The 24,540-nt window shown below is 32.5% G+C and overlaps 2 protein-coding genes across 5 annotated transcripts in view; one reads left to right on the plus strand and one right to left on the minus strand.

Moving 5' to 3' along the window:
- Nucleotides 1-3,963: 3,963 nt before the first annotated feature.
- LOC125051265 lies at nucleotides 3,964-11,156 on the minus strand. The gene is made up of 3 exons (XM_047651477.1): nucleotides 11,135-11,156; nucleotides 10,115-10,720; nucleotides 3,964-3,968 (listed from the first exon to the last, which is right to left on the minus strand). The coding sequence occupies exons 1-3, from the start codon at nucleotides 11,154-11,156 to the stop codon at nucleotides 3,964-3,966; spliced, it is 633 nt and encodes a 210-aa protein (XP_047507433.1).
- Nucleotides 4,096-24,540, plus strand: part of LOC125050972 — a 29,975-nt gene continuing 9,530 nt past the window's right edge. Inside the window, exons 1-5 of one of the 4 annotated variants that reach the window (XM_047651078.1) lie at nucleotides 4,096-4,193; nucleotides 14,365-14,518; nucleotides 16,005-16,158; nucleotides 16,837-17,028; nucleotides 18,586-18,730. In XM_047651078.1, coding sequence (XP_047507034.1) covers nucleotides 14,365-14,518; nucleotides 16,005-16,158; nucleotides 16,837-17,028; nucleotides 18,586-18,730 — 645 coding nt within the window. In that variant the 5' untranslated portion in view covers nucleotides 4,096-4,193. Of the gene's footprint in view, nucleotides 4,194-6,584; nucleotides 6,744-14,364; nucleotides 14,519-16,004; nucleotides 16,159-16,836; nucleotides 17,029-18,585; nucleotides 18,731-19,458; nucleotides 20,052-22,952; nucleotides 23,927-24,540 lie in introns of those variants that run through there. The other 3 variants (XM_047651074.1, XM_047651079.1, XM_047651080.1) reach the window with 3 other exon arrangements.

Raw genomic sequence — 24,540 nt, forward strand, 5'->3', positions numbered from 1 at the left:
GTTAATTATACCAATTCGAAATCAATCAGTCGACGCAGAAGCAATTAGGCCATCGTCGATTATCATGTTAAACAAAAAACTTTTTTTTCTTTTTGTGACGAGAATTATTATTTATTTATAACTAAAATAATAACTAACATTAAAATAATAAATGAGACTCGAGAATTTTATATATGAGACGATTAAGCTTAGTGAATTTTCTGTAATGCGATTCTTATTATTTCAAAAAGGCAAATGAAATTGTGGTATTTTAACAAAATCAAGCCAATGAAAATAGTTTATATTATAAGATTACGGAAACTCCATATTAATTCTAATATTCATTATGTAAAATAAACAAAATAAATACTCGTATATCTATCATGTGCCCTCTACGTGCCCGTAATTCGTAGCAATACCGGGAACCTAAATGCTACGCTTCCGCTACGAGCCACATAACTGAACAATTTCATTACAGTTTCTAGGTGGTCTGTTATAGGCAACTTTAACAATTGCTCTTTTTGCACGTCCCAACTTAATCAGTAAAGATTCAGTCGTTCCTCCCCATACCGATAGACAGTTTGTTAGAATGGACTGACAAATTGATAAATTATTCTAATAACTTCGTCCTCCGCAACTCGTTTCAGTCGACTGAAGTGAAAGTGAGGTGTCGATTTATTATTACTCCTAGATATTTAGTATGGCATGTGTGAAGTTTTATGACTGGTGTCATTGGGTGCGATCTGTTATGCTAAAACACATAAATTTGGTTCCTAAGAATTAGACTGATTATTTTGAAGCGAATTGGAAACGTTATTTATACCTTTCTCTGCTAAGACGGAAACCTGTTCCTAAGTGCTAGCATGAAATATCATAGATGTATCGTCGGCGAATGAGTAAAGTTTTCCGTTGTCCAGTGGCAGACTGCACAGGTCGTTAGTGTATATTAAACAGAGGGTCGGTGCAAGCACGCTGCCCTGTGGTACTCCAAATGTGACGTATTTCTGGTGACTTGTATAACCCCCTAAGCTAATACGCTGTTGCCTAACCTTAAGGTAGGATGAAAACCAATGCAGAGCTACCTCTCTCACTTTTAACAGTTCCATTCTTCGAAGCAAGATTCAATGTAGTAGTATGTAGTAGTCGCCATTTAAATATAGACTCAAAAAAAATGAACGAATTTCTTGAAATACTATGTCCACTGTTATTAAATGTTGATATTTAATTATCTGCTTTCGAAGTTGGCCTTACCAGATCCTGTAATATTTTTGATTTCAAGTTTCAAAGCGATAAAACGCCAAATATTTCAATTCTTAGAATTACTTGTAATAAGTATTTTAACACTTTTTCTAGCAAACCCAATTTAAAATTCTTAACAGTAGAAAAAGCAAAACTCACAAGAAAACTTTTACATAAGTACAACAAAGGATTCTTTTTTATTTGGTCAGGCTTTAGATTATTGCGGTAATAGATTCAGATTTTTTGCTAATTCTGTTCTTACTTTTTCTGATATCCTTCAAGGTTGTCTCAGTTATAGGTTAGCGTATTAGAATGTTTATTTTTGTAAACAAACACAAACTAGATATCTACTAGCCGTGTTGTTCTAATAGGTACGGCGATGATTAACTGGCGCAACTCATTGTTATTTCACGGCTTTAGGTATTTTGAAGTCAATCAATAAATGGATGACAACACTCTGGCTGCTGCGTAAAATAATTGTAAACATTGTCTAAAAAACTATGTAGGTTTTTTTTTTTGGTCTGTATTTTAGCTATGTACTACATTATTTTTTAAGTGAGTGGTGGTTAAAAATTCCCGGCGAATATTGTAATAATAAATACTGAAATATACTACTATAATAAAATCGATGTCAACAGTTGTGCAAGTTAAAAAAAAAATCATGCAATGAAAATTGACATTATATTATTTAAAAAAAAAATACATTTAATTGGCGCTTGGAGTGCTTGACCGCAGCGAATAGCGTTGTAATAATGTGGTAAATTTATTATATAATTAAATAGAAAAAAAAATTTTTGGTACTCGCTCAAAATACCCACAATGACTTTCTCGTTATATATATTATAACTATTGCCGCTGCATTTATTTATTTACTTAGTGGTTTAACTCCTTGAGAAAAATAATTATTTCACATGTAAAAATGTAATTTATACTAATATCATGTAATGAGATAGGAAATTTTAATCAAATAACTAACATTCTACCCGAAACATTCATATAGTAGTATATTTAATTACATGCTTGCTTTATCAACTATGCTACATAGACTACGTTACATAATTTACTTTAATTTATTATTGATAGATGAAGTTTTTTAAAATTACGTAATTTTTTTTTTAAAACCTACACTTTTTAAAACAGCATCAGCAGTACACTGTAACAAGTCGATAGCTGTGACAATTTTACTGTAATTGTTGTATGATTATACGTTATTATTGGTTTTGGTATTTTCCTTGTTTCAAGCAATAATCGTTCTGAACATTGAGAGACAGTTCCCGATTCCGTATTTATTATCAATCCTTACATTTTTTCGATAAAGCCTAGTTGCCGTTTTAGTAAAGCGAATTCATCGGAATAGATAAATGAGACTGAAAGAGTTATGTGTTTCATAGACAATTGTACTTTATGAATTCTGCATATGTGTGAAATAAAAAATTGTAAGAGCCAAAGCAACACTAGGATCATAGGCCTTTATTAAGCCTTACCCACCTTGGTTACAGGTCGGATGTAGGCTACGTACCAGTGGTGGCGACAGATTAATTGTTATATGGCATAAGAAATGTTATGTGTACAATATTTAAGTTTTTTTATTTTATTTTAATAAAAGTTAATATGCCCGTGAGGGCAAGAGGGAAGACTAATCCTGGGCAGAAATTTGCTACGTATGCAATATGAGGCGATGATGAAAATTACACTGACACCTCATCTTATCTTACTTACTTTTTATTATGTTTTGGCTTCAGGCTTGGCCTAATAGCTAAAGCGGGCAACTTCAACGCCTGAAGTCATGCGTTTGGTCCCCAGCTGGTCTCCAATTGAATATTCTATGGGCGCAATCAACTGGCGAAGGAAAACATTATAAGGAAACCAGCATATATGAAACCCAAAAATCTATATGTAAGGCAGCGAAGGCTGATCGCCTGTCCCATCTGTCACCGTGTCCTGCATAATACTGTTGGAGTGCTACACCCCTTTTCAGCCCTTAATACTTCTCTCAACAAAGAGGGTAGTGCCGGTCTGTCATAATTATAAATTTTATTTCTTCCTCTACCTAATTTAATTTGATCAATTTGTTCCTCACAAACATCGGCACAATATTTTTAACAATTATCTTTGTTATTCTCTAGCTCCTTAACACGGGCAATCTTCGCGTCTCATGCGAGGTACATAAAACTGATAAATTTTCTAAATTGAGTCCTTTCTTAGTGCACAATTAAAGAATGTTTTTTATAGAGATAGGCATTTATTTTTGTTGCTGTATGCGCAATTGAGAGTACCGATTATAGTTGCGATATACGATAAAATTTAATTAAAATTTCAGTTTGATGTTCTAATAATTACGTATGAAATAGGTATCTATTTAAATGTTTTTATATACGTTAGGTAGCATAATTCTAAGTCATAAGCATGACCAATGTTCAAGACGAAGTTTATAGGCATGTAACAAAATATAACCAATAAAGTTATATAGTCTACATCTTGATGGATGGAGGTCTTCCACAGTCCGTTTCACAAGGCATTTTCTTTTGCGAACTAGCGAACTGTGAAATCGGCTCCCGGGGGGTCTTCCCTCAGAGATACGACCTCCAAATGTTCAAAAAGCGAGTCTACTCCTCCCTCAACGGCCGGCAACGCACCCACTAAAAATGGGTGTCTATGGGCTGCGTAGACTGCCCTTTTTGGTCGTCCCGCAAGCTCGTTTGCCCCCCTATTATATAAAAAAAATTAGCATTAATGATGAACAAATTATGCTGCAATAAAGTATTTTATCTTACATTATAATGTGACAATCGGCGCATTATTTAAGATTAGGTGTGTAATTATCATAATCTACACGCATAATATAAAATTAAGTATAAGATATCTAATTATGTAAAACGACTTACATTATACGGCTTCTTCTTTGGGAGTGATTACGTGTACTGTCAAATCTTTTGTTGTTTAAAAACTATTGTTTTGTTTGTATAAAAGCTAAGGTAAGTAAAACCCAATATCTCCTTAACAAGTACAATAAAATAATAACCACAGATTTCAATCAAATAAACATATTTATTTATGGCAGATGAAACCTAAGACAGGTGTAAACAGGCTAACACTTAAATCTATATTGTATTCAATTGCATAACGATTTGTGTAGGCAGTATGCCGTATTATGTGGATTATGCGAGCTTAAGAAAAAGAAGTTCTCTCAATTTGCTAACGGATATTTGGAAGTCATTGAAGTACGTTAATTTTTAAACGTCCATCCACTTATTCAAAAAATATGTAATAATTTTTTGTTATCAAAAAGTCACCAAAGACATGCTTTTACTGTAAAGTTTCGTGAATTTCCTTCTCTTCAGATACGATATATTGATTAAGTAAGCCATTTATTAATCAATTCTTAGTTTTACCTAGTTAAAAGCTTATTAAATATAATATTTTTAAATATACTGTAACGATATCCATAACAAAGCAAAAAAATTAATGTTGTTAATAGTATAAATGAACCAAAGGCTGTTTGAACGAAAAGTCTTGTCGAGTTACCAAAGCATCTGGTAATGTTTTTGAAGGCACTATTTTAAATAATCATTCCGAAAAGAACAGCATGGCAAAGTGATAGTAGCACAGCCCTGCGATTCTGTAACTCACTTTTCGAACTCACACAGCGGTTTTCGCATCGGCGGTAGCTCTCAAATCAGTCGTGAAGCAGTCATTTTATGATTTGGCATTCTGAAAAGGTGAGAACTTATATTTTATTGTTTATCAGAATACCAAATCATAAAATGACTGCTTCACGACTGATTTGAGAGCGACCGCCGATGCGAAAACCGCTGTGTGAGTTCGAAAAGTGAGTTACAGAATCGCAGGGCAGTTCTCAATGATTGTCACTTGTTACTAACCTGATTGCTATACTGAGAAAAAATCTAAACTTTATCTCATTTAACATAATAATTGTGTGGTCTTAAATAACTGATTATTATTATGAATCCTTTAGGTTTTCTCGAGATTTGTGTATAATCACAGTTAATGTTATCATGTGTTAAACCCGAATTTTTCGAACTTTTATTTTTCTAACCTAATTAGTTTTTTAGTGATGATCTCGAGTTGGCAGTTTTAAACTAATCAATTAGTTGTTCATAAATCGTCATTTATAATGTCTGTCTTATGTCTTATAATATGATTAATAACAAAGATGTGTACTTTAAACAACATAAAGTTTATTGTTATATATGTCTTAAGCCGTAATTACATAAATCTTAAAGCCGCCTTCTTTATTAAATACTATAAAGTTTCGTATTTACTATAAATACTAATGAGACAGTTTCAAAAGGAATTTAATCACAACGATATAATATTTTACGTAATTTGTATTCAATTCTATCTTTATATAGTCAACCAAGTTACATAGTTAAAATCAAAGTGTTGTGTTCTGTGTACAAACAATAATAAACCATAAAGGAGCTGAAAACGTCACTGCACGAATATAACATGCACAACCTCGACACCAGGTCACAACCAATGAACCATTATAATTAGTGACAATCAAGAAGCTATTCAAACAAGCTACTATATTATTTCATAATAACATATTAAAGAATTGTTTTGCTCGTGATTTAATCAATAGGAAGACGCCACAGATCACCACAGTCCTCATGGCCCAGATATTTCCATCAAACCCTTCCAAAAAAAATATAATAATTAATTAATGGAATTAATTATTATATTTTGTATTATGACTAAGGCTGTACTCACGTAGTGCTGTGGTGGCTGCTTTTAGTACTCTACTACACGTCAAAATTTTTGAATCTGCGTGTTGGATCTGTATCCCCATGTAAACGATATCAAGGACCGATCTTGCTTTCTAGTAGTGAATTGCGAAGCGTGATACAAATAATGAATTTAAGGAATTTGTTTATAAAACAAATATACATTTATTTTATATGTATTCCCACATAAGCCTTCTTTAGGAATTCTCTGCCTTGTGGTAGTGAATTGCAAAGCGAGATACAAAAACAATATTTTATTTATAAAACAATCATCACGTGGCGCTAAACTCTTTTAGCTCTTGGCATCTTTTACAATAATCCTTTAAAAAATATAAATACTTTTTTAATAAAACTACGCTTTTCTATCTTAAAGTTTACACGTGGTTACTTGAAATGAGTTCAGAAATAAATCCTTGTTATACCTTTAGCCTTTAAGCCGAATTCAAATATGTATATTGTATACAGATAGGTTAAATTAATTTGGATCTATACTTTATCTATATATCGTATTGCGCAAAGACGCTGGTACGAGGCAGTCGTGATAAATTGCATTTTATTTTGATACGCTATACCTTACTATTTGTAAGGGGTGACATTTATTTAATGAAATCTCGAAGCGCGCGCCCTTCAGTGACTCGAAGGCTTCCTAGCACTACGCAAGGTTGCTTTTGAATAATCCGCGCTCAACTTTTCGATTTATGCTTATCCTTTAGGCATTACAGATTTTAATAAATACTTGGAATTGGATTATTTAAGTTCTTATTAGGTATACACCAGGTAAGTTATTTTTTATATTTTATCGGTTAGGTATTTTTATTTAATTGACTAAAGGATATTTAAGTAAATAGCCGGTACAGTCCGAGTTACAGACCGACACAAAGTTTTTGAGTACGTAGTATTAAAAGAAATTAAAAGTTTTAGGTTTAGATTTAAATTTGTAATATGTAAGTAATAGATTTCGTAATATAAAATATTCAACATAATATTCTTATATGCACAGGTGTATGTCATGTATAAATTAAACAAACTTAACCATATTAGATATTTACGTCTTATTTTATAGTATATTTAAACCTTAAATAATAAAATTGTATTAGACTCGATTTTGTCAATGCATCTTCAAAACTAGTATTACTTTAAATTATTTTTCTTATCGAAAACAGGTTTACAAACAATATTAAGACAAGATGTATGTCCTCTACATAAAAACAAAAACTGAAACATTTTAAACTATTTTTGATACTTACTTGTATCATATACACGAGTGGTAGTACTTTTGGCGACATCAGATTTCTCTCTATCGTTGTCTGTCATTATAATTTCACACGCCACTGCTTTCTCACGAATTATTTTTTCGCCGTGTGATCAATTATTTAATGCGTACATAGTAAATCTATTCTTCCACATGTATCAAACGCAGGACCTCAAGTTCAAATCACTCGCTTCTATTATAATATATAACAAATCAAAATATTACAGCACTAATTACACTACTACTACAACACATTGCTAGGCCCATTGCTATTAAAGATTTGGCATAAATTTCCTTAATACAGGTAAATTTTCTAAGTCAGAGACCATCAAGGCAGTTCTTTCGATAGCGTTTATATCTAATAACTACAATAATTAATGATGGTTTATTAGTCTATAATGTCATCTCAAAAGTAATAATTACGATTAAGTGATCAATTATATTACTTAACAACGTCCAGAGTTATTACAAAATGTAATCTATGGCGAAATTATAACACCATTGACTTGTGAATAATAATATATGTTTTTATGACACATTAACAATACGTTTATAATAAGGATTTACTTGAGAAATATGCTAAATAGTGGTCTCAAGAGATAAACAAATATGTGACACGAGGCAAAAAGAGCTCGCGAAGAAACTAATTATACGTTATATTCTGTATTTAAAATCCAGCCCTGCGATTCTGTAACTCACTTTTCGAACTCACACAGCGGTTTTCGCATCGGCGGTCGCTCTCAAATCAGTCGTGAAGCAGCCATTTTATGATTTGGCATTGTGAAACGGTGGGAGCTTGTAGTTTATTGTGTATCAGAATGCCAAATCATAAAATGACTGCTTCACGACTGATTTGAGAGCGACCGCCGATGCGAAAACCGCTGTGTGAGTTCGAAAAGTGAGTTACAGAATCGCAGGGCTGGTATAAGTTAGTTCAACAATCGTTAGCATAATTTATATTCTTAATACATAAAATAAATTGTGAACTCAATACATGATTGACACGTGTAAGTAATCATTTTTTTTTCAAAAGTAGTACATTAAAATTAGTAAATTAAAAGTCGATTTTTAAAAACTTAGTGTTTGACGTTGACAGATAAAAACCCGGAAGTCTTGGATTTGATTCTTAATAATTGTGTCATAGACGCAGAAGGCTTATGAATATCTCTTCTTTAGAATCCAAGTAAATTAGGTCATAGTAATTTTCCATCAAAATTCAATCCCTGACTTTCACGAACTATAATTTAACATCGATGCAACAAAACGATTTTCCTTGAGATGTTTATCGCTTTAATGACTAGATTCATTTTCCTTAAACCATACAATGTTACGTACGAACCAAACCAGTTGAAGAAGATATTATGACTTAATCAATCAATCATAAATCAATAATAAAAGCCTTTAATGCTACTTAACATACACGCTAATTAAATAAATATTGCCTCCTCTTAATTTTTGTAAGAGAGATTTTTGTTCTCTAGCGATTCGAATTTACATTGGACCCGCTTCTTTTTTTAAATCATCCTCCCATTTTATCTCTCCTCTCTTTTCAAATTTCGAGGGTACCACACCGTTACGAATCAGTTCATTTTGCTTCTTTTCTCTAAATATATGATCGATCCATCTCCACTTTATTTGTCGGTATGTGGTGTAATTTTGATTTTATTTAAGAATCGCTTAATTTTTTTTTACTCCTGTGTGTACTTATTTCCATACTTTTTTGACAAATTTTTATTATATTTCCCAGTTGTTCTGTCATGCTCAGGCAAAATACATCGTAAACTTTTCTCTCTTCCTTCCTTGTCTTTCCCGCGAGAATGTAAGTGCGTGCTCCTATTTCACCATGCCTCCAGCTGATAGAGGACAAATCTTTGTTTTTAATTTATTTTATTATTATTTATTACTTAAGATGTCACGTGGAACATGGTGTAATAGTTACAGCTCCTAAAAACGTTGTGTTAAACAAAAAAACTTGGCGATTCAAAAGAGTGACGGAGAGTTTATTGCCAGTTCTTCTCTTCCGTTCTACGCCCTTGATTTGAAAACTGGCAGTAAATGTAAAATTAGAAGCATTTATGTATATTTTTTTTACGTGCATAAGACGTGTACATTGTGTTACCTATATGAATAAATGATTTTTGACTTTTTTCATTATCTCACCCAGTGACCAGAACAGAGTGTTAGCTATTCTTCTCTCATTTCTTTATTTTATTTAAATATATTTATTCACAAAAAAGTTACACCTTAATTCAAACCATACCCCGCAAAACTGCTTACGCAGTTTGACTGCAGGTAACTCGCCTTAAATAAACATAACTTCTAAATCACTAAATTACTAACACTACTACTATTACTAACTAACTTATAGGTTACAGGATATTTAACAAATGGTTATTAATAAACCTCTAAATTTATCCAATGAAGTCTCACGTCTTATGTCCTCGGGTAAACTATTGAGCATGTATGGAATCCGCTTCTTCAACGTTCTATCTCCATAATAATTTTGCACCATGGGTATTTCAAATTTACCTTTGGACATTGACCTTGTGTCAGTTATATGATACCAAACTAGTAAAACGATCCTGCTTACCATGGTTATTTACAAGTACAAGGAATCTATGCTTCAGGCTAGCCGGTAAAATTTTACATATTTTAAATAGTTTATAATAATCTCCTTTACATTGATTCCTTGTCTTTTTATTTACAAGTAATTTTAAAAATCTTATTTGTAATGATTCTACTTTATCAATGTATGTTTTAAATGTTAACCCATAGCAGTCAAGAGCGTAACCTATTATGGAATCCACAAGTGCAAAATATAAACATTTTAGTATGGGCAATGAGACTTTAGTACGTAAATGGTAAAACGTTTCTAATAATATTCTTAGTTTTCTACACAAAAATTCTATATGGGAATCCCAAGAAAAAGACGTATCTATTTTTATTCCTAGGTAATTTACACAATTAACTTTTTCGATAGGTTTACACGTACAGTTAATTTTCTTGTTATGAAAGCAATCAAAGCCGTGCGCAAAAAGAGGAGGCGTATTATCAATAGAACTTAAATACGGGGAGTGAATAATTATCATCTTTGTTTTGTCAGCGTTTAATATTATGCCGTTATCATGTGACCATTTAACTACCGCATCCACATCCTCTTGAACCCGGCGACACATCACCGAGAGGTCGGTACTAGCGCTCAGAGTACAAAGGTCATCAGCAAACATGTGGGCCGAGCAGTGATGTAATACTTCACAGAGGCTATTTACATACATCAGGTAGCACACTGGCCCACACCCAGAACCCTGGGGGACGCCGCAGTTTACTTGTTTCTCCTCACTGAATGCGTCGCCGACTTTCACACGGTAAGAGTGCGCCGTGAGACAGTCGCTGAACCAAGGGTTTAAGAGTTTCTCAGTATTTAAGGTATCAAAAGCCTTCTTAAAATCATAAAAAATAGCTACAATAATTTTTTTATTTTCCAAATGTGCATTAATTTCATCTGTAAAATTTAATAATAAGGTGTTGGTGCTTTTATTTTTCTGGAAGCCATGTTGACATTCCGTTAAGATATTATTTTTTTTTGTAAAAAAGTTCCAATTTGATTGACAACATATTTTTCCATAATTTTGTTAATACTTGATAGTATAGCTATTGGTCTATAATTCGAAAAATCTTTACGATCGCCTCTCTTATAGACCGGACGAACGATTGCTTCCTTTAATTTTTGTGCAAATTTGTGATATTTTATCAGATTAGATAATACAGGGCTAATCTTATCAACAATTATTTTTAAATCAGACATGCGTATCAGATCACTGCCCGGTGATTTATTTTTATTCATTTTATCAATTATTAGTTTTATATCCTTGCCATCGACCGGTTGCCATCTCATACACACATTCGATAATTTAACATAAGTCATCCTTTCCAGCCATTTTTCATCACAGGATTATTTAATCAATTTCCTTTGAGAATGTATCAGCAAAATCATTACAGACTGCCTGCGTGCCGCCTTGTTTAGTTATGTTATTTAAGATTAGATTATCCAAAGACTGCTTATTTTTACCCAATAATTCATTAATTTTATCCCAAACTTTTTTTATATTGTTATTACAATTTGAAATTGTTTTTTTATCATGTTCTACGTTACATTTAAAAATTGCCTTTTGACATTTGTTCCTGTACCTAGTATAAGTTAGTCTTTTTACCATATTCTTTGGATTACTACACCATATTTTGAATAATCTATCTTTTTCAATAACCATATTTTTTAAGCTATTGTTTAACCAATACTTTTTATTTCTAGAATCCCTGTTACCAGTCATATTTTTTACTTTATAACATTGGTTGTATATGTCTCTAAATAAAGTAGATAGCTCGTCGTATAATTTAAATGGGCAATCAATATTTAAGAGATGATCGAAGTTGGTTTCTAAAAAAATTTCTCTGACTAATCTATTATCAAGCACACGGCGGTAGCGCTGGGCCGAGGTAATGGCAGGCGCAGCGCGTGATTCACACACCTCGCCCAAGTGAGCTACTTTGGGGGTCTGTTTCCATTGTACAGATGCCGCGACCAAATAATGGTGAATGACAAATAGGAAAACGCGTGCGGCCTCCGAGCACGTCAGCGCGCGAGTTGACATTGCATATGGATGCACACTTCGGGGGTGATGGTTATTAGTTGCCCTAAATAAACACATTCTTTTACGTATGCCCATGTATATTAAATTGATAAATATTAAGTTGTTAAAATAAGATCAGCCGCTTTTTAATTAAAAAAGCAGCAACAGCGTAAATTATTAAATATCAACGGTACACATTACGGACTCATTTACTTTTTTATTTGGAAAAGTAATATTTAAAATAATAAAATAACACTGCAAGCGCACCGTGCCGCGATGGTGATTCTACACAGTAGATATTTTCTGAATAATATGTGTCTGCGATAATCTTGGAATAGAGCGATATTGGTTCTAGAATATAAGTATTAATATAAAAGATGGCTGTAATTTATTCTGAAGAGTACTTATTAGCGATGCTTTAAAAGATATTGTTTCAAAAATAACGTAAGACCGTGAATATCAGAAACAATAGAAAATGGTCATACAACCTTGACATTTCATAGTTTACAAAATCGATTGATGCTTCGTCCAGTACTTATTTCCGCTGCTAAGTTAAAATAACTTACATTCGAAGCTGTATTTTAGGCTATATTACACACAGAAGATAAAATAAAAAAGGTTATAATTTAAAATATCTTTTATGAGCAATTTAACCGCGGCCATATCTTTAGAGTCTGATTTATAGATAGGAGTAACTTTAGTAAACTTTAGATATTCACCTTTATGTAGTATCAAGAGATATTCAGAGATATCATTGATGATACATTTTATGATTTTAGTTTTGATTCCATCTATTCCAGTACTACAATTAGTGTCTAGTGTTTTAATTATATTGGTGATTTTATGTGTTGTCCATGGATTAAAATTATATAGTTCAGAGTTAAGACTTGAAGTTAGTGCTAGTGTAAAGTTAAAATTTGTTGATATTTCATTGCCTAGTTATGGCCTTATGGTAGAAAAGTATTTATTAAAAGCTGTACAAATATCGGTTGTTTGAGTGTTTATTATGAGTTTTAAATCTTTGTTTAATTTGTTACTAGCCAATTTATTCATTAGACTCCACATTTTTTGCAGGTTTTTAGCGTATTTAATAAATTCGTTAATTATTTTTTTTACTCTTGTTGTATTTTATATGGTCATTGAATAATTTTTTTCGTAGAATCTATTTTTAGTTAAGCCCAGAATTGGTTTCTAAAATGAACTACACTCATTCACTTCTCCACTTTCTTCTGTTCATCTTTCTGATGTAGATTAAGTACCAATTTTTACTTGTTTGCATATCTGTTTCATATAGTTAATTGTCTCTTGTAGTTAATAATCAAGTGTTTTTTATACTATATTTAGTAAAAAGTTGCCTATGTTCGGACATTCCAGTCACAATAAATGCCACATGAAATCGATCACTTTTTAAAATTGAACACACGTGGTCGATTATTGATTTACATGTTTCCGAATCACGGAATATAAAAAAAATAAACATATTGTACAATGTTTTTTTTTTATGATACTATATCCAGCATCGTCAATGACCTCAATATACTGTCATGTCATATGTTGAGACGCCTCCACCTCTAGAATCCGATTTATAATTGAAATAATGAATATAGTTAGGTAGACTTATCTCTTGGGTCTGAGTTTCATTAGTGAAACATGATTCTGTATTGAGTGAGAGATATGAACATTTTTAGAAATCGTTTTTAAAATGCATTGAAGCTTTTTAGATTTGCCTTTCACTCGGATACTCCTAGATTTAAGGTGTCCTCCTATTCGTGTCTGTGTAAATGCATTTCGTTGTTTTTATTCCTTCGAGTTTTTTGGCCACATTTTGGTAATAGTAGGTATTTCTGTATTTAATAGTGATGTCAGTATCTCCTACGGCCTGACGTCGCACTAGTTCATCTTTTAAATTTTGCTGTTTTTTTTCTGAACTCGATTCGAAATTTGGACTTGTTACGTAATAAAAATTTAGCAGTTATATTTGTTTCGTAACAAACGTTTTTTTTCTTTAGCCTGACTTGCGATTCTGTAACTCGAAACTCGAAACTCGAGTTCGAAAAGTGAGTTACAGAATCGCAAGGCTGGTTTAAACTTTCCTACACGAAAGACCTTAAGGGGTATCTAATAATAATCCGCTATTTCTTATGTGTTCAGTATTGTTCTCGCGTCTCATAGGTTTAAGCACCTCGACGAGAACGCTGCGCTACTACGGCACAGAATTATCGAGCGAATATACAGTACAGATCCTCTAGATACTATAATATTGATAAGTGACTAGACTGGATGCAAGATTTATCGCAAGTCATGTATACACTTTATAGTCCAAGTCCAAGTGCTCAGATTAAAAGTTTAGTTTATTTATAACACGAAAACGCCTTGTAAAAAATGTTTAGCCAAACCTTAAAACTGTCAAACAGTCAATATTTTTAACAGGCGTATTTTTTTTTCAATTAAGGGATATGAAGTTGACTAAAAAGTAGAAGTGGCTTATAAATAGTATATTTTTTTAAACACTTTTTAGATGCCACCGAATGGCGCAGATAATCTATTGCCGAACGAGCCGCTTATTAAAGTTGAAAAACCTGTTACTATCGAGAAGACCGAGAAGTCGGAACACATTGAAGCGGACAATGACGCCACAGAATGTGATTGCCAGGAACTGGGATTTGGAGCAGGTATATACCAATTTACCCATAATCAATTATAAGGTACTGGTTTGTCCATCTTTTAATCCTTAAAAATACCGAAAGTGAATTAGACTTTTTCCGATAAATGCCTCAATATACCTCTTTTAACATTTTCCAAGCCGATTAACGTTTACGCCATTACAATGTATAAGTACTATTTATTACGTATCTTAATAACATGTATAACGTTATTGACCTTGACCCGTTAGCTTTTTCGAGTTTATAAAACTAGAGCAGGTAGCGCTAAATTATGATGATATTCATGTACCTACATTGGATTTTAATATTAAGTCATGGTCTGTGTAGTCTAGAGAAAGATGTGTTTTTTCTCCTTTTTCAATTATTATTTTAACGTAGGTCAGTCACATACGTGTGACATAGGTTACTGCTGCAACTGTATGTTAGTCGAGGTGATGTTCATTTATTTAAAAAAAATCTTAAAAAGCCTCAGTTTTCTGTGTCGGTTTCATGGTAATTTTTTTATAGGTAAGTAGTTGATCAGTCTCAAAGTAAACGCACACGTTCTCTTTCTCATTTTCATGAATACATAATGATGATAATAATAGGCATTTTTTATACAGATTTTAAAACTTGAATAATCACTTTCACGGATGTATTGTGTCCGATATTTTAGCCATGACGTAATGTCGTGACTATTCGCGACGAGTAGCGGATTCTAGATGATTCGCTACAATTATTTAGTATATATGTAATGTTATTAGTATATAGGTTTTTTAATAAGATATGGAAAGCATACATTTCATATCAAACATAAGGTCAGTCACTAAAGGGTGAAAATACAGATTAAGTTATTCAAACTAATTATCAAATTGTTTGTCAGTTTTTGAAGTTGCACATTGCACAATGTGAAAATTAATGGCGAAATATTGCGGTAAATTTTATAAAATAAACCTTTTTGTCACACAAAATATATTACAGGCAAAAAATACATTACACGAATAAAAAATAAGAAGCTAAATATAATTATGTGCAAAAGGCTTCGTTTATTCCATAAAAGTCCCTGAGCGCTGATCAGTCCATTATACTATATTTACAAAAGTAATATAATTTTTTAGACAGAATGCTTTATCTTTATTATTAACTATAATAAACTCCGACTATCAATGCCTTAGCAAATATGGTTTATGTATTATAAAACGACGTTGACGTCAAACAAACAAATCCTGATAATCTTTTGAATTATTTTATTGTTATAAAGAAGGAAGACAACAAATTACTAGACTAAATCTGCGCATTCCATTGTTCCAAGTGTTATATAAAATATACTCTTCATCACTCACTCACTCACTCAGATCGTGTAACTGCTGCTGTGGCCCACTGGATGTATCGACCATATTTAATTATTCTACGTCTAAAAAAAGTTAAAACAAAGTCAATAAATTAACAATATGCAATACCACTATATATAAATATATATTTCATAATGTATGTAACACATACAATTTCTTTAAAGGTGATGCAGTGTTCGCAAGTGTCGTGGTGGCCCCTTTAGTTGTAGGAGTATGGCGTAGTTCATGGGGCATTATGGAACTGCACGCCAAGATGTTTCCGTACGCTCAAAACTTCGTTCTTGGAATTCTAATACACTGCTGTTTTTCTATTGCAAAGTAAGAATTGACTATTTATTTCGTTGTAATGTTAGACGCATATAAAATAGTATAAATTCTCTTTAAAATGATTGTGGGCTTTAAAAGAAAACAGAAAAGTTTCCTTTTCAAATCATCCCTTCTCACCAGCACTTTTGAGTAGGTATGTTCATATATTGTTTCGGACAAATTGTACAACACAAAGCTTATTCCTATATTCGAGATGATAATTATAATATGAAGGAGGTCTGTCATATATTAATTATACAACATATAATATGCACACGATAATTACATTTGTAAGAATATATCCAGGATACAACTTAGACAATTAAGAACTTAAACCTTACGTATTTCTTTAAATTGTGAAATTTAAAGTAACTGAAATTTCTTTAACGAATATTTCACTTGCTGACGGTATAAAACATGTTTTTAAATAGAATGAATGTACATGTTAAATACAATTAAATCAGAAAACCAACGCTTGATAGTTATATATAGATCAGCAACTCATTGTCAAGGCGTCACAAATCCTATTAAAAAAAAATAAACAAAAAAAGTTTAAATAAACCTTGTGTTATATAATGATTATTATTTTATGAATTTTTAATTAAACTACCAAAATAAACTTGTTTAATATTAATGAAATACAACATTTTAATTTACCTGAACGATTAAATGGCATATTTGATATTTCAGAACTCGCCTGTTTTCCCGATCTGTTGACGCATGGGGTGAAGGAAAAGCAGGCCGGTGGCTTAGAGAACGAGTACTATCTCGCTTTTATACATGCATATTCATTATGTCCAACATTATGCACTGGTTAGGTGGTTGGGGCCTTATGGATACTATGGTCGCTACTATTTTGCCCAATGATCAGGATCCTCATAGGTAAAATATTATTGTATAATTGGGTTGGTAAATTAAATAAGGATACTATATCCATATACTCGTACATACATATAAACACTAATCAATAATTCTAAGCTACACATAATAATAACAATAAAGAAATAAAACACGCAACTAAATTTAAAAAGTTTGTTCCCTGTGACTCAGTACTCTTAATGCTGGCAGATTTGCTGGATGTTTTTACGTTGAAGGAAGAAAGTACCAACTCTGGGGTCATCGGTTTTGTCTGTCATTTAATTTAATTTGTAACACATTCAACACTAACTACCAGTACTCCCGGATGGCGGACGATTGGTTGCCCTTTTATTACTTAATTGTTTATAATTTCAGTTGTCGATTTATAATATTAAATAGTTAATCTGGGCTTAGAGCGAATGAAAAACGAGAAAAGGCTATAGTTTTTTAGGGAATCGTCATTAGACACATTGCATATACGTGAGGCACGTTATACCGACCTTCGCGTAGCTTTGCACATTATCTCAGACGGTATTTTCGTTGTAAGCATTTAGTCCTGACATCTTAAAATTTATTAAATTTTAATCATGCTTAAATTTAGTATGAAAAATGTCCTAGCTGATACTGAGCTATCTGAAATTTAAATTAATTTTATAATCGTGTCATTAGTTTTAGTGTTAATTAACTCATTATATTGAAACATGACACGTTTTGCCTTTATTATAATAGTCCAAATATTCGATGAGACATTTAATATTCTTATTTTCTCGTGTCCTACTTGACTGTTACACTTAATAAATAAGTTAGGTAGTTGTCGTAGAGTCGTATCGTAATGACACAAAGCTTTGTGGTGTATAAATACTATCCCATATCCGTAACCCCACCGTAGCAAGGTTACGCGTTCCGTAGCATAATTGTGATGGTGCGTAGCAGTCGTTATTTATTTTATAAAATTGCCACATGATCTTCATTAAATAGTTATGTAACGAGAATTTGTATTCTTTATTCTAACATACACAAAACATGACCTCTTTCTCTTGACCTTATGTAATAGATCATGCAGATATTATTAAAAATAATAATTATAGTAATTTTTTGGAGTATTTAATTTAAATTTATAGTTTTAGTCGTAAAAACATGTAAAAAAATATCGTAACGTATTCCTCAATATAGCCAAGATATATGTAGCCTGTACCAAGTTTATATTTTTAAATAGGACACCAAATAATAGCATCATAGAAATTTTTGTCTACTAAAAATACTACGTAAAAGCTGTACTGCGATTTTCTCACACATCTCAATCCTATGCGAGTGCGTATAAAGTCGACGCTTTTTATATTTTTCCATTAATTTTAAAAAATTAAAAAGGTCAGTAAAATCTTGTTATCTCAGTTATCAAACTATATATACATTATACATACTAAACAATTTTACTATATATAATTTTTTTACCGTTTTTCGTAACAGGAAATCATACACTTTTTGCATTTCGAAAACAATAACATACTAACCACGAATATTATTATGAGAAAAGGTTTTTTTTTTAAAGTTTGTGTTAATAAGGATTTTTTTATTCCACAGACCAGTGTTGATAGCGCTGTATTTAATAGTAGGTGTGGTGTTAATCTTAGCTCTTCGCTCCACACGCAACCTCCAAGCGGCTCCTTACGTCGTAGTCACCGATGGAAAACATCCAACTTACATATTTACTACAAGATTTCGGAAGGTAATTTAATATTTATATTTCAGTTTAACATAACCTGACTAACAAAGATTACATAGTTTTAGTTTTCACCCTGAAAACATTTATTTTTTTTTTATAACATTTTACTACTTATTCAGAGCTAAATTACGTTACGAATATATTTTTTACGTTTACAACGTTAACATGAGTTTATTAAGTGATGATAAAAATATTATCTTTTGACAAAATTTCTTATAATCTAGGGCAATAATTATGTTTTGTACATACTATAACAATCAACATTAAAATTTATTCAATCATGTGATTGGTCAAAGTCCCATTTCATTCTCATTTAAGAACTATAATATGAGTGTATTACCGCATGTTTGCAAGTTTTTCGATCACCTAATGTTCAAACTGTAATCAACTGACTACAAAATAACCTTATTTTACAAAAATCCTGGTAGGTATATATTTATTAGAGAGAAATAACTGTAGAACGAAAACTATTTCTCCAGTCTCATATAAGTATACAAACTTGACCATAAAATATATCTATCTTCACCAAACACCTGTTATATCTACAAGCAAGCTCCGACGGCAAGTCAGGCTATGTTATAAAAGCCGGATAGAACCAACAATCTCAAGCTTATCATCAAATACTCGGGGAGTAAAATTAAGCTGCTTTATCACCCGTTATCACTAAAAAGAAGAAAAGAGTTGTGGGTGGGAGTGATCTCAACAATACGTCACACAAGGGCCGATACCGTTGTACATAAATGATCCGTAGTCGTTCGGGACCCGTGGTTGTGTGCACTCGTAACCAAAGATGCGTGGGAGTACGGCCGGGTTAGCCGACACGCTCGCGACTGGCTCGCGGGCCCATAGCGCGCTTCTTGAATTCGCAGATGAGGTGTTCGGAAGTGCTGTAGTAGCCCCGGCGGTTGTGACTTACTGGAAGTCGACCTGGTCGCTGATGGACCTCTACGTCCTGCCTAAAGAACCAGTGAACAGCGCGATAGTATCCCTCGTGTTTGGTTTGGCCTTGAACTTCATTTTGTGCGTATTCCAAACGCAGTTGAGCAAGCATATTCGCCCTGACAAGGGTAGATTTACTTATTATGTGCTCTCGAGGCTATATACTTGTGTGGCTGCAGTGGGGTGTGTTGGCGCGTGGCGAGGCGTATGGAACCTCCTTAACGAATGCACAGGAGATAGTGCACAGACTGTAATGTCCACCACAGCAGCAGCGACGTTATCTCTAGCAGCGTTACGGACTCTGAGGAATATAATAGCTGCTCCGTTCGCTGTTGTTGTTGATGCGCCTAAGGCTTTTTTCGATGTTCCTACTATGTTTAGAACGGTTGGTATATAAGTTATTGTTATGGTAAACCTTCCAATAAAAGTCACCTCACGTATAAAGTCATTGATCCGTCTTAATTGATGCTCGTTTTCGCACTCGCGAGACTTCTGGCATTGAGAGTGTCCATGGGCGGCGGTATCACTTAACACCAGATGAGCCTTCTGTCTGCTTGCCCCGTGTTCTATATAAAAAAATCATATAAATAAACATAATAGGTAATAAACCTTGAAGGAATAAAAAGTTTATAAATTGGTTAAATTATTTAATTGAATAACGAATTAGAGACGAGACTATTAATTAATAATACAAGCTTTTATTATTACACACATATATTATTATTACCCAGTTGTAGAAAATATTAAAATTCGCGTATTATTTGCTCAATTAAAATGAAAAACATGTTTTAATTTGCGCACATCATTAGAAAATTGTGGCTTCTTAATCATATATTCATAATCTCGTATTAAATGATACTTAAGAAGTATTTTACGATAAGGATTCTCTGACAGAGTGCGTTATTTGCTCAGTTAATTATTCTATTGGAGACTTTATATTCATGTAGTTATATATATATTAACGATACCAACATTGAATATACACAATAAATAACTTCTAGTGGATAGCTAACTTCCTGCACATTTTTAAGAGTTTATTAAAATAGGAGTGAAGTAGAATCTAATATCTATATATATATAAATGGTATGTTGGTTTGTGTACGCTTTAAAAACTCAAAAAGTTCGATCGAGCTGAAATTTTAGCATGATATATAATCCGCATCAAGGATTGTTTTTTATCAATTTTTTTGCATCAGTCACAACCGCGAAAAAAACAGTTATTTTAACGATCAGCTGTTACCGCGCCATCTTCCCGAAGCGAGAAAAACACTTGTATTGGTGACCACCGCAATAGTAATGGCGCAGTCACATGAAAAACAACATTTGTTCGCAATTACGTACACATTGTTTATTTACAAAAAAATTGCATCTGATTCTGATTACTCTACAATCATATAAATCTGCTACAGCGAAGCGTTGCAGGGTACAGCTAGTTATTTTATATAAAATCTTGCTACTTTCAATCGTTATACTGCACAACTATTGATAGTTGGAAACAAATTGGAAAAAGATATCGTAAATTATGAATAAAATAATATGACTTATCTTTTTATTTTTCAATTAATTTGAATCCGCTACCACTAAATTAAAAAAAAGTGAACTCTTCAAAAAGAATCCGCAATTGTTGTTTTGCTATATAAAGATTAGTTACAGTATTGATGTCATTTTCATGGTTTTTGTTTAATTAGAAATCCTAGGAGTGAGAATGTGAAGTGATAACGTTGCCGCATTTCGTGTGATTGGTCAATAGCGTTAGTCCAAACATAGACACGCGACACAATCCGTCTTCCCCTTTAACCAATTACAATCAAAGGCACCGATTTCATTCATTTTATATTCTTGATATATTGTGATGTGCACAATTCACTAGAATTTTATTACCTAGATATTTTATAAATGCCCAGTTAACCTAAATCACATAAAACCGACTCCCTGAAGTTAGCTTAGTCAAGTCATTTTAAAATAGAAAATGTCCATTTCTTTAATTATGTAGAAATATATCTTTTGTGATATTATATAAATAAAGGTATTTACCTTTATTTAACTAGATAATGCGTTATAATAAAATTTTCAATGTATTAAATACCTTTTTTTATTGTAAGTGTAGTTTTTTCTACAAACGTACAAACGTAGAAAGAACTACACTACATGGCGAAAGATAAAATTTAAAAAAAGATTTTTATCTTGTTACGCCAAAGAAGTATAACTTTTGAATTTTTTGCATTAAGTAGAAGGTTATTCACTTATAATACCACAAGAGCCACGACTTATAGTCGTCATGACGACTATATTAATTGTTTGCAACGAACCTATCGGGAAATACCCGATAATTTTGAAGCTCGTGTGGTATTCGGGGGATTATTTTTCCGACCCAAATGTCGGCCAATAGAATTGCACCATGAGACTAAATGTACAGTTAACAAATAAGAATTTCATAATGAATAAAACAACTACTTAATACTTTTCTTGAAGCAACGACCAGAGAAAATTTTCACAAAAAATTATCAGTATAATACCATGTAGGTTGTACCACGTGACGTCGAATGGTGCAATTCTATTGGCCGATATTTGGGTCGGAAAAATAATCATACTAAACCAATGGACAATCGAAGATAGAGCATTGTTCACATCGGCAAAATTTGTTATTTGTCGTTTGGTTTTAAAAATCAAGGACGTGTCATCAGCAAACAAAACTATCTGATGTTTTCTCTCTACCATGAAAGGTAGGTAGGTAAAGGTAGGTATTAACTACAAACAGGTCAGTTAACTCTTTAATGGGACATGGGGCAGGCACATTATTGCGTCTGTTTCACTGTTTCTATCAGAGTACTTTTTTTTTCGTTAGAAATTGAACCCGAGTTCACGCCATAAACCTCAGAAACTAAGCATGCAGACGGTGACTTTCCTATACCAAATAATAGATAGGTATATATGAAACGTCATTATTGATATCTAAGTTATTTTCGTCTTGACTTGACAATCGATTGATCATTGTAGTATTGTGGTAAAAGTGAACGGACGTGGTTGCTTGAGACAAATCGCTACGTTTAAATTCCGATTAATTTCTTATCAAAGGACAAGCAATATCTAAATTTTAGTTTTAAAGTAGACAATATGTAAATTTTGTACGCTAACCGTTTTTAAATAAATCGCTTACTTTAGCGTTACAAATATATTTAAAGAAATATATTATAATACTATATTCTATCTAAACGATTAAACGTGAGTGTTAAGCGTATTTCGCATACAATTGAGTAGTCGAGTTTAGTTTGTTGATATAAAATGGGACCTTCAATGTCATATGAATTCTTTATTAACAGTCAGTTACGATTCTTTTTACTTTTATTTTTAAAAAATTAACTGTCCTTGTTTTTGAATTTACATTTCCTAATAAGTGTTATTATTCTTGCTAATCCTTTTTGTAACTCGATGGACGATAATTAGCTCTGAAGCAAACATCGCGGCACAACTCATCGTGTAGGTACTGTGACGCGAACGTAATCCCTGCAGTAAGCAAGACTTTCTTTGCAAACATTTTTTATTGCTTCTATATTTAAGAAACTGCGCAACAGTTAAAAGTGAAAATCAGTTGTAAATATTACGGTATGTGGAGACGACCCGACCGCCGCACTTTGATGTTCAACTACTCGATACATCGATTATCTGAGGAAATCATCGTTAAATAATCGGATAAGGAGATATGATAAACTGAAAACGTTCAGTCGTACGGGCGATATGCGTGACAGCATTCTACTTATTAACTCCGCGCTCAATCCTGAGCATTACTCCGGCTTAATAGAATACATAGATATTCTTTTTACAACTTTGATTGCCGGGCCCTTGATTATCATCTATTGGCTGGCGACATGGAATTTGTTAGATATGTACATCTACCCCGAAGATCCACTGTTAAGTGCGCTGGTGACAACATCGATAGGACTCATTTTAGGACTACTACTGTGCGTTTTCCAAGAATACTGTTGCAAAGAATTAACACCTGAAATTGGAAGTGTTAAGTTCTTTATTGTGACTAGATTGTACAATTATGTGGGTGGATTAATCAACGTAGCGGCTTGTAGAGGTGTCTGGAGTTTTATGGACATTTACGAAGAGGATGCGTTTTCTACGGCAATTACAACTATTGTTTCAACAATAGCCCTTATATGTCTGAAAGGGTTACGAAATTTGGAGTCAGCTCCGTACAGTGTTTCAATAGATGCAGACGAGGGTTACTTTGATGCACCGACATTTTACAGAACGGTATGAAACACAATTTTTTATAGAATTTAAATAACCAGCATAATGCGTAATAAATACATGCAAATGAAATAGCACGCTCCGTAGCATGTTCGTAGCGCCAGCCGTGACGCGTAGCACATATGCTATCCTTTTTTTTATAGAAATACAATATAAGTATATGAGTACCTAGATTTTAAATAATGATTTTTTGCGGTGATTTATTTGTTTAGTTAAAATTAGATAAAATGGTATATGGTTATTTTTATATTACAAAGAAAAGAAAATTAGGTATAAACCACGGAACTTTTTGAAACTTGAAAATTAATAACTACTTTACAGGAAGAAGTATTCAAAGCCTCTAGAAAGGGTAGTAAAAAAAAGAAATAGCAGATTTAAAAGAAATACCATTACACCCTAGTCTAAAACACTCGCATAGCCAGGTGACGAACTGTTTAAAACCTGAATAATAGTACTCTTTACTTTTATGGAATCGATTTTCCAAATAAATTGATTATGTTTACTATGATTGTAAAATTATCTGCAAATCAAAGAACAATTCTCGCCTCCTTAGGCTTGTTAGCCTTATTGAATATATTTAACTGGTTGGTGTCATTTACTAGTCAACATACAGTCAA

This window comes from Pieris napi, chromosome 7, assembly GCF_905475465.1.
Source record: "Pieris napi chromosome 7, ilPieNapi1.2, whole genome shotgun sequence".
Lineage (NCBI taxonomy): Eukaryota > Metazoa > Arthropoda > Insecta > Lepidoptera > Pieridae > Pieris > Pieris napi.

What these genes read in the sequence shown, in the direction of transcription:
- LOC125051265 (XM_047651477.1), bottom strand. Translation starts at nt 11,156, where the DNA reads ATGGCTGGAAAGGATGACTTAT. An exon ending in GGCTGGAAAGGATGACTTAT is followed by an intron (nt 10,721 to 11,134) that starts GTTAAATTATCG and finishes TAAATTTTACAG; the next exon opens with ATGAAATTAATGCACATTTG.